Source organism: Heptranchias perlo, chromosome 41 (assembly GCF_035084215.1).
Source record: "Heptranchias perlo isolate sHepPer1 chromosome 41, sHepPer1.hap1, whole genome shotgun sequence".
Lineage (NCBI taxonomy): Eukaryota > Metazoa > Chordata > Chondrichthyes > Hexanchiformes > Hexanchidae > Heptranchias > Heptranchias perlo.
The window spans coordinates 13,739,367-13,758,236 of record NC_090365.1 but is presented as its reverse complement, the minus strand read 5'-3'; the positions used below and the strand labels follow the sequence as shown (position 1 = coordinate 13,758,236).

Here is an 18,870-nt window from a genome sequence, read left to right as displayed (position 1 = left end):
GTATTGGTGTGCTGTTCTTGGCTAGCACTAGAACAGACGAGTGGGCTTCACTTCAACAGCGTTTGGACTAACACCCTCCCTAGGAGAGTAGCTCATGCTGTGTAACTCATGGTGGGGGAGGGGGAAAATAATTTATTTTCCATTACAAAGCATACTGATTCCAACAAGATACAGAAGCAGACAAGATGAATGGACAATTTGAATTAAGTTCCACACAGATTTTATTCATTATATATTTATGTTTGGCCTGAAATGGTATTTTAACATTACACCAAAAAGCACCCATTTAGTTTGGATGTCATTTAAAAAAAATACAATCATTTCACAAACAAAACTTTTTTTTAAAATCAAGAATGGTCTCGATCCAAAAAGTCAAACAAATCCTTTAAATTTTCCTGTTGCATTCTAGTGAGATTTATTTGCTGAAGTTGTCAACAAGCTGTTTCTGTGGCCATGGCCCCGCTCCAGTGGATATGAAGTGATAATTCAGGATGCCCTTGGCTTGTTGGTATGTTTTAGCTTTTATCTGGAACAGTTATGGACACTCATTAGAGGTCACTTCTAAAATACAGAAATGTGTGGATAATTCTGTAATTGTTAATTCCCAAAATAAGGTAATCAATAGCAACATCACAGCTGATGTAAAAATTCTTCTGCTAGTCATAGCAAAATTATATAGGTACATAAGGAACAGGTTTGAAAGGCCCAGTCCATCAGCACTCTATTTACACTGCTTGGTGTCCCAGAGTACTGCCAGCACCAGTGAAACACGAGTGCACCTGCAGCTGTGTGTTATAAACCAGGAATGTCTGATTTGGACATCAGTACTGAAAGTGGAAAATGTTCTGTTCCTCAGTACAAAAACTCAATTTAGGATTCAAGATAAAAATTTATTCCTTGGATGAAATAGCAGGCAAATCAATGAGGGAGAGAGATGCAAGGGATATTACTGCCAGGTTAGGCAGTTAGAGGTAGAACAGGATTAATTCTGAACATATCTAAAAGGCAGCTGGTGTGGGGATTAGTGCTATTCATTTTATTTATTTAAAATGCTGATTAAGGGTTAGTCAAAGCATCGTTTTACTGCACATTTGTCACAGTAGATATGTAGAACAAGACAGCTTGTAAAATATCTTTTCAAACTAAAATGATCATGTATTTGAACTCATTTTTCACACTAAACTTTCCAGATTTTGGTTGTTTTTGTTGAGTTTTAGAGAGTTCAAAATGGTTGAGATATGCTTCTACCACATAACATAACTTGTTATTGAGAAATCTAGGTGAAGGACCAAGACTCAATTCAGGACACCACTAAGGCTTAGAAACGTGGGACAGAAGGCAAGCTAAATCAAAAAAATAATGACTGGGTGATGTCAAACTTGGGTTTCAAAAGCATGTAGGCTGTAGGATCCCCTTAGACTTAGGGGAAGTCACTACAGATCACTCCAGCAGATGGATCAAGTGGAGTATCGACGGTCACAGCAGCAAACCATTCCCGGCTTTGGGATGGGCTGGGCAAGGAGAGGAAATGGGTAAATCAGGAAAGTGATTAAAGGGATTCTGTATGTTAATTTGTGACTGCCTTTTTCAGTGATCCCATAGCACACTGCTGTGTCATTTTTTGGGGGTAAATAGGGTAAAAACAGTACATTTACCGCAGGAACAATTATAAAAAAGGTGTTAGAGAACGTCTACTAAAAATTGATCAAAGACTTTACAGACAACAGGACTTGTGGACTCCACTTCCAAATGAAAATTTCAGCCAATAATAGTTCTGCATTGAGAGATGGGCTCTGTGGGGTCTTTCACTCTATTCCATTCATTGTAGTGGCTTTATTTTAAATATATACTTTGCCAAGTGAATGCCCCATTGTTTAAATATTTAAATGCCCTAATGTGGACTTTCCCTCTACATATGGAAATTTCTGTTTACCTTGGCATCATGGCATGTTGACAGGTCGAGTAAATCTTGGCTGTCCATTTCTTTCGCGACACGTCGAAAGGAACAGAACTTGGCAGCCTTGCACAAACGACTGGCATTGCTGATTCCATTTTTAAAAGGGGAACTAGAAGAATATTTTTAAAGAATTGTTGAGTAGGAATAATTTAAGAAAAACCAACCAGGCATTAGAAAACACCCAATAATCTTGATATTGTAGTATAATCTCCACTTTTTTTTTTAAACAAAATACTCTGTACGTCAGGCATTTTTTTATGACTCATTTGCCAATACCAGAAATCATAAACCAACATTTTCTGTAAACTTCATTTCTTCATTGAAATGTGCTTTTTGCATAAATGCCAGTCAATTACAGAGGATCTGCAGTGCTATAAATTTCAGTAGTTCTCTACCATTTGGTTTGTGATATGAAACCTTCTAAAATGATCACCTTTGAGACCGAGCAGATGGTCTTACGGCAGGTGGTCTCTTAATACAGGCTCACATTTAATTACTGTGAAATGCAGTGCATGTCACACCTTCACAGGTTTTTAAATGGTCTGTAATCCTCAGGGCCTCAATTTTTATACGCATTCAACTTGTACATCTTTCTTTCCTCGTGTTAATTTATTATTGGGGTAAAGTTATTATAGCCAGGCGAGCTTTAAATTAGGATTACTCCTTCAATCTACTATTTTGGTTGAATTGCTAATAACACAACTTGGTAGAAATTACAGCCGGCACTGTTCTCTCAACACGAAATTCCTCTGTGCGATATTTTAATGCAGGTGTTAATCCAGATTAATAATGATGTTAGAGAGGGGATTTTTTTTTTCATAGTTTGGTGTAGATTTAGGACCGACAGCAGCTGTCAGCTCCTGGAGAGTCAGTAAGTGAGGAGATCCTATCAGAGTAGTGCCAGGTAGCAGTGATGTATTTACCTTCCATTTTCTAACTGATGTCCAAAAATATCTGACAACCCTGATTAACAGCCACGTCAAAATAACGTGGAGTGGAATTTGGTATGACTGTGTTAAGTGTTCATATGAGAATAGCACTGATTGTCATTTCTACCCCAATATCAACAACCTTCTGCCAGTTAAAGACATTGTATACATTACTTTTAAACATTTAATATTTCAGGCAGGGTGGAACCCTTGCTACTAAAGCAGAATCATCAAGACTTACTCTTCTGTGATCTTCCCTGTCGCTCCATCCACTATCTCCACTGTGCTATCCCCCTGACACCAGTTTATGCTCAGCGTTTTGTAAAGCGGTTCAATCTCCTTCGGTTCTTCCTCACCACAATGGGAGAAGTGCGCCCTCACAGCAGTGAACGGATCAGGAAGCTTCTCATTCAAACTCTCATCCACACGCTGATTGATTGCTTTTGTGACGATATGCACCGCATGGAATTGGTCAGCTGATTTGGAAATACAGAGAAGTATCCACTGTGTTTGCCAGTTATTTTTCCTTAATTTGTCATTCACTTTCACTCTCACGTTTTTGGGTTTGAAGTTACATTGTTCAATATTCAAAATTTATTTAAAAATGGAGTTAAGACAGTGTGCCTCAGTAACATTTTGTTGAGGGCCACAATCTCATTCAGCATCTTGCTCAAAGGGGCACTCTTGCAAATCCTCAAATACCTTGACACTCAATGATGGAACCTATGCCCATCAGAGCGAGTACCCAATTTCAATCAAGCATTCTGGATAATTGCCTTGGACCAATAATCAGTGAAAACTATATCCTCTACAGCTTTAGTATAGTCCTTTTACTTACTCTGTGGATACAAGGATACCCCATCTCTGCATAGCATTCCCTTGCATTTTGCCACAAGAAAAACCAAACTGGTGACATATTAGTCAGATAGGCCATGAATGCATTGGCAAAGCAACATGCAGAAATCAGTCTGCCGAGAGCCACAGGCAATGGGGAGGTACACTTCAAATGATCCCTGGGCCATATTATCACTAGCTCTAGATCATAATGATGCCAATTTAGTTTCAATACAGTTCAAAAATCCTCATAGCATTATTCTCAAGTTATTTCTCCATATGAAATCCATTGTACTTACGAAGGACAATACTGGTGATGTACAGCGGTTTGATAAAGTGGCTGAGGAGGGCTCCCTGAACTCCCAGCACCATCCATCGGCTCAGTTTATCGCTAGCAGTCATGCAGCAGACTAAGGTTGTCGTCACACTAGAACGACAGTTTGCTGCTGGCATGGTGGAGCCTTTGGAATGAATGTGAAGTCTCATTTCAGGGTTTCGGTACGGCACAGGGTCCCTACAAAGGACGATTATACAGTGAAGTAAATCAAGCAGAGATGAAAAGATAGATAAGTTTTCAGCAATTCCATCCATAACTATACATCTGACAAGATAAAAATGCATTTACCCTGTTTGTACTGTCAATTTTACCACGTGAAAACAGCATGGAGCTGATACAAGTATTAAGCTGCCATTACAAGTCAGTAAGATCTAAAACCTGAGAAAAAAAGTGAAAGGCAAATCTCCCCAGAACACATGGGTAAAACATCTATAGGACATGCCAGTCAGAATAGTAATGTAGACACTCCACCTGGAGCGCAAAGTACCCAGCAACCCCCTCCCCTCCCACCTACTGCTTAAAAATCCCCAAATAGTAATAAATAATGCAACACGAAAATAGGGAACACTAACAATCCTCCCAAATCACCACCGCCCCCCCTCCACGTACCAATGACTCCATTTGATATTCACACAGATTTTTTTCAAGAAAAGGAAGTGAATTTCCCCTCTATTATTAAGAAATCATGTTACATATCCACCAGGGTCGCAGTTGAAAACACTTACATGAGAATGCTCTGTGCAGCCCCTTTTGGCACTTTGCTGAGGTAGAGATGGAAAAAAATATTGTTCTTGAGGGAGAGGAAATCACTTCCTAAAGACTTGCAGAAGATGCATTTTTCTAAACCCTCAGGATCATTACTGCAGAACAGAAGGAGCTGCTTAAACAAATATCTGCAAAATGGAAAAAGTTACTGACTATAAAAAGATCACAATACTACGTATTTGTGTTACAACAGATAAAACCGTTTCTTATCATAATTTCTTCTCTCCCCGCACCTCCATAACAACAAAAAGCTGACTCGATAAGAAATCAAACTTCAAACAATTCCAATGTGTTGCGATAGCAAGATATACAGACCGGGTAGATCCTAGGTTTGATCTCTGGTCTGTGCTGTTAGTTAATATTAGCTGAGGCAGTGAAGCTAGGGAAATGGTAGAAAACAAAATGCCTGCGGTCCCACTCCTGATCACTGGAAGTACGTGGGAGTTAGTTACAGAGAGGATCAGACTTGCTCGTTGTGCCCCTGAAGTTGTATACCTGCCAATACTCACTGTCTAGGCTCAATCAAAAAATGTCTCTCTCTATAAAGAATTTTCTTACTGGAGAGTCAGCAAGAGGAAAAATAAAGCACTGAATAGCCACATCAGCAATTCTGATAGCTGGCAGGGTACTATGCGAGATCGAGCACAATGTTCATTAAATTACTTTTATACCACACTGAGGGATGCGGTATTGGCTCCATTTCACGCTTGCCATGCTTTCACTGCTGGCTCTCCGTTGTAAACTTAGGGAAGTCACAGTTCTACATCTACTCAAACCTATGCTTAATGGTCTTCCACTGAGCGAATTTGTTCTTATGCATGAAAGGGGCTGCCCAGATAGTCAATTGTTTTCAATTAAAATGTGAAGAACTACTGAAATTAAGAAATTTGAAGACATTAGTCAATGCCTGCGTAACCCTTTAGAGGGAGCTGTTGTGTTAGGTAGTCCAAAAACTATATGGGGCTCGATTTTCAAAGTAAAAAAACAGGTGGGTTGGGGCAGGGGGCATTGAAAATTGCCACCATTTCAGACTCGCCCATTTCCGGTTTTCATGGGGGTGTGACAAGGGGCGGGCGGCCAACCCACTCCCTCAAGGAGGCTTCAGGTCTCCATTTTTAACTAATTCCCCATTTCAACCCCGGAGGGCCAGGACTCCCAGGCCTTCAGTTTTACGCCTTGCGAAAGGAGGCAAGGCGGCCTGAGACTGCAGATAAGTGCCTAGAAAGGCACAGCTTATGGACCCGGAGGAGGAGTGCTTCCCCCAGGCCCAACAAGCCTACCTGCACTGACCACCCCAACCCGACCCCGATCGCGGAACCCCTCCCCACCCCCAACCCAATCCTCCCCCCCGCCTCCTCCCCCCGGACCCAAACCGCCCCCCCCCCCCCACGAGCGATCGCAGATCCCTGCGATGACTTACCTGAAGACGTCCTCTCCCTGGCCGGTCTCCCGTCGGACTGAGACCAGCCTGTCAATCAGCCAGTCAGTCGGACGGCAGAATTGTAACGTGTGGGAAACCCGTACTAATAGGTTTCCCGACTTCAAATTGACGCCCCCGCCCCCTTCCCGGCTCAGTTTCAAAATTGAGCTCATGGTTTCAGTCCGCTCGGATATTGTGTAGGGTAGGAACTGCTGGCCAGAGTACATACTAGGTTAATTTGCATTATACGGAGCAGAAATTTTGAGGCAATATTAATTCTAGTTTCTCAGCCCAAAATGTACCTCTTAGAAGATCTGTCTTAACATACATGTATGTAGTTATTCAGATCAAAATTTTTGGAACTTGTGGTATAACTCTTTTGCAGCAAGCCAAAGTTCAAATAATACCAAGGTGAATTGTCCATTTGCAGTTTTCATTTTCGCAAATAATTATAAGTTATCTTAAGAAAAATACAAACAGTCTCATACAGATCCAAGCTCATCCATTTAGTTACAATCTAGTGCCCTCCATTGTAGATTCCAACGGTTTCGTAAATTATTCCAGGGCTCTCGTCTCCATAAACCAATCCAGAAGTCCAGTCCTTCTGTTGATACTCATTTGAGTGAAGAATTTCCTATCATCAATCCTAAATTTGCCTTTCACTCGTTTGAATCGGCGCCATCTTGTTCTGATGTCTTAGTTTAATTTTAAATAACATCCGGGTTCATCTTTTTTTGTAGATTTTATCTTAACATACCTCTATAAAGTCCCTCAGTCATCTCTTTTCAAGCCGGAAAAGTCTAAGCTTCTCCAGTCTTTCCTCACAATTCCATCCTCTCACGCTAGGGATCAGTCTCATGGCTCTTCTCTGCAGTGCCTCTAGGATGCGAATGTGTGCCTAGTGTCTCTATTTGGGCGAACTTTTTATGAATAGACATTCCAGATACTGGAACAACCAGTGTGTTACGGATTTGAGGTAGAGGTCTCAGGGCATATTTCCGTGCATTTAAACAATTCTGCACACTGCAGTTTCTGCGTTATTACCTTTGCAATGCCCGTCTTGCAACCACTACAGCGTGGCAGTCGTGAAGTGAACGACCGTCAAAACGCATCCAACTGCTGTAGCAAGTCTCTCCTGTTCCCAAAGCAACCACTTCATATCGTTCACCAGTTTCACCATTGCAATCTTCAGTCACTGAAACCAAAAAGGAAATAAAAGTGGAAAAATATCTGCTTTACAAGGGTAATATTTATACATATTGAAATAATTTGGGTGTAGGGGCTGTAGAACGAATTCATGGAGAGTCTTAATGCATTTATTGGTGAGTATAGGTCCATAGTACAGAACTGAGTAATTTCACATATTGACAGTGCTGTTAGGTAGGGAGTTCCAGGATTTTGACCCAGCGACGATGAACGGCGATATATTTCCAAGTCAGGACGGTGTGACTTGGAGGGGAACGTGCAGGTGGTGTTGTTCCCATGTGCCTGCTGCCCTTGTCCTTTGCTGTGAATATACCATTCACATCATTTACTGCAAAATTAAATTTTACTATTTTATATTTCAATCAGACTTTAAAGATATTTACTTCATGATACTATGTAGGTAAACTGCTACTTGTAACAATCTTAGCAGCCAACATCCATTCACAAATACTATAATACTATAGATTCAAGTACAAGTTACAGGCTGAAAGAGGAGTGCTGCCATCTAAAGGTTGGTACTAATAAGAACATAAGAAATTGGAGCAGGAGTAGGCCAATCGGCCCCTCGAGCCTGCTCCGCCATTCAATAAGATCATGGCTGATCTGATCCCAACCACAAATCTAAAGAACACAAGAAGTCGGAGCAGGACCCGGCCACATAGCCCCTGGGCCCTCTCCGCCACCCACAGGGCATTGACCGATCCGAACTCAGCTTCATGTCCAATTTCCTGCCCGCTCCCCATAACCCCTAATTCCCTTTACTTCTAGGAAACTGTCTATTTCTGTTTTAAATTTATCTAATGATGTAGCTTCCACAGCTTCCTGGGGCAGCAAATTCCACAGACCTACCACCCTCTGAGTGAAGAAGTTTCTCCTCATCTCAGTTTTGAAAGAGCAGCCCCTTATTCTAAGATTATGCCCCCTCGTTCTAGTTTCACCCATCTTTGGGAACATCCTTACTGCATCCACCCGATCAAGACCCTTCACAATCTTATATGTTTCAATAAGATCGCCTCTCATTCTTCTGAACTCCAATGAGTAGAGTCCCAATCTACTCAACCTCTCCTCATATGTCCGCCCCCTCATCCCCGGGATTAACCGAGTGAACCTTCTTTGTACTGCCTCGAGAGCAAGTATGTCTTTTCTTAAGTATGGAGACCAAAACTGTATGCAGTATTCCAGGTGCGGTCTCACCAATACCTTATATAACTGCAGCAATACCTCCTTGTTTTTATATTCTATCCCCCGAGCAATAAAAGCCAACATTCCGTTGGCTTTCTTGATCACCTGCTGCACCTGCATACCAACTTTTTGATTTTCTTGCACTAGGACCCCCAGATCCCTTTGTACTGCAGTACTTTCCAGTCTCTCGCCATTAAGAAAATAACTTGCTCTCTGATTTTTCCTGCCAAAGTGCATAACCTCACATTTTCCAATATTATATTGCATCTGCCAAATCTCCGCCCACTCACCCAGCCTGTCTATATCCCCTTGCAGGTTTTTTATGTCCTCCTCACTCTCTACTTTCCCTCCCATCTTTGTATCATCTGCAAATTTTGATATGTTGCACTCGGTCCCCTCCTCCAAATACTGCAATCAATATTCTCAAGATGTGGAGATGCCGGTGATGGACTGGGGTTAACAATTGTAAACAATTTTACAACACCAAGTTATAGTCCAACGATTTTATTTTTAATCCACAAGCTTTCGGGGGCTTTCCCCTTCCTCAGGCGGTGTGGAAGTGACAATTTCGAATCCTTCGCATTTTAAGATCACATAACAAAGCCTGGTGATTACTGCCCGTTGCCAAGGCAATCACAGTGAGCAGACAGAAAGGTGTCATCTAAAAGGCCACTGAATATACAACCCCCCAAAAAAAGAGAGAGACAGACAGAACGAGGACAGTCAATGACCCGTTATACGCCATGTTCTCCGCAGCCTTCAACATGTCATCAATGATGACGAACACCTCGCTATGGCCATCCCCACACCTCCACTACTCGCCTTTAAACAGCCACCCAACCTCAAACAAACCATCGTTCGCAGCAAATTACCCAGACTTCAGGAGAACAGCGTCCACGACACCACACAACCCTGCCACGGTAACCTCTGCAAGACATGCCAGATCATCGACACAGATACCACCATCACACGAGAGGACACCACCCACCAGGTGCACGGTTCATACTCCTGTGACTCGGCCAACGTTGTCTACCTCATACGTTGCAGGAAAGGATGCCCCAGAGCATGGTACATTGGCGAGACCATGCAGACGCTGCGACAACGGATGAACGGACACCGCGCAACAATCGCCAAACAGGAGGGTTCTCTCTGTCGGGGAACACTTCAGCAGTCATGGACATTCAGCCACCGACCTTCGGGTAAACATACTCCAAGGCGGCCTTCGAGACACACGACAACGCAAAATCGTCGAGCAGAAATTAATAGCCAAGTTCCGCACCCATGAGGACGGCCTCAACCGGGATCTTGGGTTCATGTCACACTACACGTAACCCCACCAGCGAACAAATGTTATCTGTTTTTAATATAACGGGTCATTGACTGTCCTCGTTCTGTCTCTCTCTCTTTTTTTTTGGGGGGTTGTATATTCAGTGGCCTTTTAGATGACACCTTTCTGTCTGCTCACTGTGATTGCCTTGGCAACGGGCAGTAATCACCAGGCTTTGTTATGTGATCTTAAAATGCGAAGGATTCGAAATTGTCACTTCCACACCGCCTGAGGAAGGGGAAAGCCCCCGAAAGCTTGTGGAATTAAAAATAAAATCGTTGGACTATAACTTGGTGTTGTAAAATTGTTTACAATTCTCAAAGGAACTGGTTTATAGCCCCATCATGTTATTGAGTCAGCAACCTCTATCAGTGATGATTATTGACAAGTTAAGGATTAAGCCACTGCTTCTTGTACACAATCAACACAGTTGGACAGGCTACAATATTTAGGAGACTGGGTGCCAGCATGTGTTGAAACATTGTTCATCTGCATTCAAGTCTTGGGTTTGAATTTAATCCTGAATGATGAATGTTCCTTCCCTGCAATAGCTGTTACGTATTTGAAGAAAAGAGTTTCCTGGTATCAATCTAATTTCCACTACATGCAAGTTAAAAAATAAAATCCTTCAATGTAGCAGTATTACATCCACCCTAACTTGGCAGAGTCACCAAGGACACAAGGTCAGTTGGCGTGTGTAATAGCTCACACTGGGGTAGAAGGTTGCTCTGCGCGGAGGGCAAAGAGAACTGGAAGAGTAATCAATTCACTTGAGCTTCCAGTTTGGTATTTTCCCCCCACTAAGTTTGTTAGCAGAATAACGTTTAAAAAGTTATGTTCACCTGAAGTTTGTAATCATCGCTGAGTTGGCCCAAAAGTAAACTTCTATTGTGGTGTAGATGACACCATCCTCTAATTTATATTATTTCTCTAAAGCAGTACTGCAAAAAGAAAATATATTTTATTTATTTTTAATCTTTTGGTACTGGCCCACCCTCTTCAAAAAGGTCATTTAAGTCCCTAATACTCCAGAACATGGGAAATTCAAATGCAAGGCAGTATCACAGTTACCACTACCAACCAGCCATAAACTACAGGTACTATTGGTGATCACTACTACCAATGGGAGAATCCCATTAACGATTTGGGTAATATGGGGGGGGGGGGCTTTAAACTTCTGTACCAAACCAAAGGCGGGCACCATTACTTAGTGCAAAGAGGAAAATTCTCTATTCCCAGATTTTTACTCCCCCCAAAATCAGCATTAAACTTAGTGATAAAACTATTTAAAAAAGGAAGAGGGCAGAAGAACCAGATCTTATTCATTTTCCACCTCAAATTGTAGATTTCCGTCACAATTGAATGCCATGCAACGATTGACTAATTTACCTTTCTCCACTATGAAAGCAGCCAGAGTCCCTCTGCAGCTTTTGTATTTGGGAAGAGACTCCAAGAGCATATTCAACATACATTTGCTAATTGCTGCACAACGAATGGGGTGAATAACCAGATTTTCTGAAATAAACCAAGAGAGATTGCACTCAATAACCCGAACTTAGAAAATAAGCAGGTTAGGACTTTAAAAATCCTATTCTTTCATTCAAACTTTACTGCCTCACTTTTAAGCGATCCCGCCTTCATTTCCTGTACCAATCATTTACCAGCCATGAAAGCAGACAGTTGACATACTTCTGGGTCTCAGAGAACTGGCAATTAATAGCAGCTCAAATCGGCAGATATACAAGGTACTTTCAGCTTTGCACTTGTACTACATTGAATTTTGGGGGTGCACTATCCAAGCGCCACTCTCCTTCGATATTTACAGTCTCTGTGGGCACGCTGGGCTCCACTTTATACACAGCCCTACAGATAGCAAACAAGCAGGAGCTGCTTTTAGAGTTTACAATGCAAAACCCTGCTTCTGTAGAGATTTGTAGAGCTGCATTTTCATGGGTTTAATAGGATAAGGCAGTCAGGCTTCTTTATACTGCGGAGTGGAGCGAATGGAGGGAGACCTAGCCTCACTTTGACAGCTGCACTGATTATGTAAAATTGCCTACGGTCACACAATTGCATGACTTCAGGTTCAACATGCATGTTAACATAGTTCCCTCATGTGGGCAGGAACAGTAGGGTTAACTGTAATGACAGTTATTTAAAACAATTTTACTTTTAGAAATGGATACAGATGACAACAAGCACTTAAAAATCTAATGCCTACATCATGAATGCAATTAAATACAAACTTTCATATTGAAAATAAACAATCAATCTAAGGGAATAACTTTTAAAGTTAGATTCAACACAATGGGCTGCACGCTCCTCTTTTGGGCAGAGTTCCAGCAATTCGGGTCTTCCACCGATCCTTCCAAATCTGCCCCAACCCCTAACCAGTTCTCTGCATTGGGGGTCATTTGATATGTACAGTGGGCTGCCTGCTATCAAGGGTTGCCAACTCTGGCTGGACGTATTCCTGGGACGTTTTATCATATGATCTTCCAGCTCCAACCACCCGCTCAAACTGCCTTTTTCTTCATCTCCACTATTTTTATAACAAATAAATGAATGTGCTTAAAAGAAAATGATAAAAACACACCATTTTGTTTTTTAATGCAGTCATGATTTTTCTCCTGGGTTGCTCGCGGCAGTGTCCAGGAAATCTTTAATTTCTGGAGATTCCAAGACAATCCTGGAGGGTTGGCAACCCTAATCAAGAGGGAGCTTGCAAGTGTTCGGCTGCAAAATCCCAGTGGTGCTGCAGTGGGACTGCTGCTGCAGCATCAAAATAGGCAGTCAGGCATTTAAATGGGCAAAAGAGCCCCAATGATCAGAAAAGTGGCAGCCCAGCAGGCCTCTGCAAAGACCGAGGCCTACAGCAGGAAGTGGAAGCCAGACTAGGGAGAGGGGAGCTCGGTACAAGGCCCCCTGCCTCCATTGGGGGACCTCAGGGCTACTACGACACGACGCCCTGGAAAGTAGCTGTAGGTGTGGCGGACGGCAGGAAAATCTGCTGGGAAAGGGACGGCCAGGTGGCAGTCACGGTAAGGGGAGGGAAATCTAAGTCGGGCTGAGACGGCAGTAGGCCGCGCTGTCGTAATTCTCCCTCACTCTCCACCACCACCCTGCCCGACTTCTCACCCAGGAGAATCTAGACCAGCATCTGACATGCACATCAAGGGGACGTATAGATTATGCCCTATTTCAAACAGAACTTCATCTATGAGGAGAGGAAGATGTTGAAGGATGGTTTAAAATTTGCTTATCCACATTTGGGTTATTGAGTAGTTTGACAAGTAATAATTTCTCCCACCCCTCTTGCACATTGCAGCAGAAGACATTGGAGGATTCAAATGTTCTTTTCTAAGTTAAACAACTTTCCTGAGTAAAATACAAAGTTTGTACATGCTCTTACCGCTCGAGGCTCGAGGGCTTCTCACAGATAACACTCTGGCACCTGTAGATGGCTTTATGTCTTCTGGTGCTTGATCTGGAGCTTGAGCTGTTGGATTTAAGAAAGGATAAACCAATAGTGTTCTATTTTTGATTGAAAAAAAAAACTGAAAGCAATGGAGTTTATCATAATCATGTATAACTACTGCCCAACTGTCAAACTCACATACGGTTCTTGCTCTTGAAATAGTTACACAGCAGCCCAATAAGATCCTGTTTGTTATGTTTTTATTCTTTGATCACAGTAACCAGGCAAGTGAACTTCTGAGAAACTATCAAAACAAGGCTAGAAAATTGACATCACTTGCTGCTAAATGTGGGGCAAGCAACTTTAGTTCACAAAGCCATGCGTGTCACACCAAGTTAGACGTTTCAGTGAGGAGATATAGTAAATAGCTTAGTTACAATGCAAGAAAAATAGACAATGAATTTAACAATAAATAAATGTAAACATAAACATTAAATAATGTCCATTATTAAAAGAATGAATGAATGAAAAATGATAGCATTAGGTGTTTTACCAAGAAGAAATGTTCTCAAAGTTTGTGAAGAGGATTTCAGAAACATCAACATATATTTGTACATTTATTATTGAGAACATCATTCAGATAACAACTTGAGTGAGAAAACAGACAACATAGGAGCTTTAATGGTTAAATGTCAAAAGGAAGAATTTTGGCCTCCCAAACTTCAGACACTACTGCTAGGCTGCCCAGATCTGTTTTAAGTGCTGCGAGCCCTCTGCTTCTTCCTTGAACGGAGGCCCAACCTGTCCCCATCCACCACCCCGCCCCTCCGCCTGGCTGAACTTGTTCTTACATTGAACAATTTCTCCTTTGACTCCACTCACTTCCTCCAAATAAAAGGTGTCGCTATGGGAACCAGTGTGGGTCCTAGCTATGCCTGCCTTTTTGTGGGATACGTGGAACATTCCTTGTTCCAGTCCTACTGAGGTCCCCTCCCTCACCTCATTTTCCAGTACTTTGATGATTCTATTGGTGCTGTTTGCTGCTCTCGCCCCCAACTGGAAAATTTCATCAACTTTGCTTCCAATTTCCACCCTTCCCTTGCCTTCACATGGTCCATCTTCGACTCTTCCCTTCCTCGACTTCTCTATCGCCATTTCTGGGGCTAGGCTGTCCATCAATATCTATAAGCCCACCGACTCCCACAGCTACCTTGATTACACTTCCTCCCACCCCACTTCCTGTATGGAATCTATTTCCCTTCTCCCGGCCTCCATCGCATCTGTTCTGATGATGCCACCTTCCACACCAGGGATTCCAATATGTCTTCCTTTTTCCTCAACTGAGGATTCCCCTCCATTGTTATTGACAGGGCCCTCGACCTTGTCCGTCCCATTCCCGCACTTCTGCTCTCACCCCTTCCCCTCCATCCCAGAACCATGATAAGGGTCCCCTTTACCCCCACCCCACCAGCCTCCACATTTAACATATCGATTAGCAGATCTGTTAAAGGCAAATCGTATTTAACTAACCTGATAAGAGTTTTTTGATGAGGTAACAGAGGGGACAGTTGATGCAGTATGTATGGACTTTCAAAAGGTGTTTGATAAAGTGCCGCACGGTAGGCTTATCATCAAGATTGCAGCCCATGGAACAAAGGGGGCAGTATCAGCATGGATACAGAATTGGTTAAGTGACAGGAAACAGTAGTGGTGAACAGTTGTTTTTCAGACTGGAGGGAGGTGCTCAGTGGTGTTCCCCAGGGATTGGTGCTGGGACCACTGCTTTTCTTGATATGTATTAATTACTGGGACATGGATGTACAGGGCACAATTTCAAAATTTGCAGATGACAAAACTAGGAAAGGTAGTAAACAATGAGGAGGATAGTGATAGACTTCAAGAGGACATAGACAGGCTGGTGGCATGGGCGGATACGTGGCAGATGGAATTTAACAGAAAAATGCAAAAAGATACATTTCCGTAGGGAGAATGAGGAAAGGCAATGTAAACTAGAGGGCACAACTCTAAAACGAGATCTAGGGATATGTGTGCACAAATCGCTGAAGGTGGCAGGGCAGGTTGAGAAAGCAGTTAAAAAAGCATACGGGATCCTGGGCTTTATAAAGGAGATCTTGAAACATTTGCCTGAGGAAGGAGAAAATCTCCGAAAGCTTGTGAATTTAAAATAAAATTGCTGGACTATAACTTGGTGTTGTAAAATTGTTTACAATTTATAAATAGAGGTATAGAGTACAAAACTTGGAAGTCATGATGAACCTTTATAAAACACTGGTTTGGCCACAACTGGAATTGTGTGTCCAGTTCTGGGCACTGCACTTTAGGAAAGATGTGAAGGCCTTAGAGGGGGTGCAGAAGCGATTTACTAGAATGATTCCAGGAATGAGGGACTTTAGTTACGTGGATAGACTGGAGAAGCTGGGGTTGTTCTCCTTGGAACAGAGATGGTGGCGAGGAGATTTGATAAAGGTATTTAAAATCATGAAGGGTCTGGACAGAGTAGATAGAAACTGTTCCCATTGGTGGAAAGGTCAAGAACCAGAGGACACAGATTTAAGGTGATTGGTAAAAGAACCAAAGGTAACATGAGGAAAAACTTTTTTTTTTATATATAAACACAGCGAGTGGTTAGGATCTGGAATGCACTGCCCGAGGGGGTGGTGGAGGCAGATTCAATCATGGCCTTCAAATGGGAACTGAATAAGTACTTGAAAGGAAAAAATTTGCAGGGCTATGGGGAAAGGGCAGGACAGTGGGACTTGCTGGATTGCTCTTGCATAGAGCTGGCTTGGACTTGATGGGCCGAATGGCCTCCTTCCATGTTGTAACCTTTCTATGATTTTACCTATCATCCTCCGCCATCTCCAGCACGATGCCACCACCTAACACATCGCCCCCGCCCTTTCAGCATTCTGAAGGGACTGTTTCCTCAGTGACACCCTGGTCCACTCTTCCATCACCTCCAACACCAGCTCTCCTTCCCACTTGAGTGCAAAAGATGCAACACCTGCCCCTTCACCTCCTCCCTTCCCACCATCCAGGGCCCCAAACACTCCTTCCAGGTGAAATAGCGATTTACTTGTTCTTCTTTCAATTTAGTATACTGTATTCTCTGCTCACAATGCGGTCTCCTCTACATTGGGGAGACCCAACGCAGATTGGGTGACTGCTTTGCTGAACACGTCCGCAAGCGTGACCCTGAGCTTCCGGTTGCTTGCCATTTTAATTCCCCATCCCACTCCCACCTCTCTGTCCTCGGCCTCTTACACTGTTCCAATGAAGCTCAACAGAAGCTCGAGGAACTCATCTTTCGATTAGGCACTTTACAACCTTTTGGACTCATTGATTTCAATAACTTCAGCTCATAACCGCTGCTCCCATTTTTCCAGACAACTGGTGCTAGTAATGGTTCTGCTGTTGCCATTTACAGGTCCTCTGGACCAATCTTTTGTTTCTTTACTTGTCCCATTACCACCCTCCTTGCATTGCACCATTATCCTGTGTGTCATTTAATCACTCCTGCCCTCCACCCCATCAGAGACGTTCCCTTCTGTTTCACTTTCCCCCCCTCCCCCATCCCCTTTGCCTGGCTCTGTACTTGCTAAAAACTGTTTAATCTTCAACTTCTTCCAGTTCTGGCAAAAAGTCATCGACCTGAAACGTTAAGTCTTTCTTTCTCCACAGAGAACGCCCGACTTGCTGAGTATTTCCAGCATTTTCTGGTCTAAGTGCTCGTGGTCTGGTCCCTAGACTCTCAGCAAAATCCAAGGTTGTCAATGGAGACTGAGACTCCCTACCAAGTCCCCTGCATAGACCTTAGTAGAGACAAACAAGGAACTAGAAGCACTGTAACCACCCTGGCTTGAAAGAAGATCCACGAGGTGCATCAGCCCTCTTCCCAATATGACGCAATGGAGAGCTCCCAGAATGTGAATTTTGAGCCTGGCACGAGAAAGGGATCACCAGATTACTACTGAGAATTCAATAATTTAAAAAAAAGCTAAGGCAAATCAGGAAGTAATCATTAGGTAATACCAAGTTTGCAGTTTAAATGCCATAGTTTTGAGACTCAGGGAAGAATGAGAGCGAGAGACAGTGGGGCAAGTCTTGATTTCAACAGTGAGAGTGAAAGGAGAAGGACATTTTTAGGACAGCATATTTGAGATAGAGGAAAGTTCAGAGAAGCATTGATCATAATAGCGAGAGAGCGAGAAACTAACACACACAAGAGGTGATGTACGTTGGCTAGACTCGAGAGCTATGAAGAAAAACAAACAATGATGTTCAAAGAACTGAAACAAGATATACCTAACTTGGGATGGCTGGATGCCAACACTGGATACTTGAAATGGGAAGAAATCCCAATCCCCAGCATTAATATCCCTCACTTTGATGCACACATTAAAAAAAATGTGGATAGGGCTGAATAAGTGACTATGGACATTGATTTGAAAAGGGGACACAGAAGCATGGGGATCCACAATTAATGGAAATAAGTCAGAGCATGTGTCAACAATGACAGCGCAGAGTAATTTGAAAGAAAATTACATGGATAGGCACATAGCTTTGGAAGGAAACTATTTCATAGTAACTGGCTTAGAAATGCAATGTCAGACTCTTCAAAGCCTTGGGCAACGTCCACGATAATGACAAATGATTTAACTAAAAGCATTCCTTGCTTTTTGTGATTATATATTAACGATTTGGATTTAAATGTAGGGGGCATGATTAAGAAGTTTGCAGATGATACAAAAATTGGCTGTGTGGTTGATAGTGAGAAGGAAAGCTGTAGACTGCAGGAAGATATCAATGGACTGGTCAGGTGGGCAGAAAAGTGGCAAATGGAATTCAATCCAGAGAAATGTGAGGTAATGCATTTGGGGAGGGCAAACAAGGCAAGGGAGTACACAATAAATGGGAGGATACTAAGAGGTGTAGAGAAAGTGAAGGACCTTGGAGTGCATGTCCACAGATCCCTGAAGGTAGCAGGACAGGGAGATAAGGTGGTTAAAAAGGCATATGGAATACTTTCCTTTATTAGCCGAGGCATGGAATAAGAGCAGGGAGGTTATGCTGGAACTGTATAAAACACTGGTTAGGTCACAGCTTGAGTACTTTGCACAGTTCTGGTCACCACATTACAGAAAGGATGTAATTACACTAGAGAAGTTAGAGGAGATTTACAATAATGTTGCCAGGACTGGAGAACTTTAAGCTATGAGGAAAGATTGGATAGTCTGGGCTTGTTTTCTTTGGAACAGAAAAGGCTGAGGGGTGATTTAATTGAGGTGTACAAAATTATGAGGGGCCTAGATAGAGTGGATAGGAAGGACCTATTTCCCTTGGCAGAGAGGTCAATAAACAGGGGGCATAATTTAAAAGTGATTGGTAGAAGGATTAGAGGGGAGCTGAAGAAAAATGTTTTAACCCAGGGGGTGGAGGGGGTCTGGAACTCACTGCCTGAAAGGTAGAGACAG

The 18,870-nt window shown here is 42.7% G+C and overlaps 1 protein-coding gene across 4 annotated transcripts in view; it reads right to left on the bottom strand.

Annotated features, from left to right (window-relative positions):
- Window positions 1-203: 203 nt before the first annotated feature.
- The window catches only part of adad2 (adenosine deaminase domain containing 2), a 48,947-nt gene continuing 30,280 nt past the window's right edge, over window positions 204-18,870 (bottom strand). For 3 of the 4 annotated variants that reach the window (XM_067974783.1, XM_067974785.1, XM_067974786.1), the window contains 8 exons: window positions 13,370-13,456; window positions 11,347-11,472; window positions 7,287-7,437; window positions 4,783-4,950; window positions 4,020-4,234; window positions 3,128-3,362; window positions 1,934-2,066; window positions 204-526 (listed from right to left, as the gene is read on the bottom strand). In XM_067974783.1, coding sequence (XP_067830884.1) covers window positions 416-526; window positions 1,934-2,066; window positions 3,128-3,362; window positions 4,020-4,234; window positions 4,783-4,950; window positions 7,287-7,437; window positions 11,347-11,472; window positions 13,370-13,456 — 1,226 coding nt within the window. In that variant the 3' untranslated portion in view covers window positions 204-415. The remainder of the gene's footprint in view (window positions 527-1,933; window positions 2,067-3,127; window positions 3,363-4,019; window positions 4,235-4,782; window positions 4,951-7,286; window positions 7,438-11,346; window positions 11,473-13,369; window positions 13,457-18,870) is intronic. The other variant, XM_067974784.1, reaches the window with a different exon arrangement.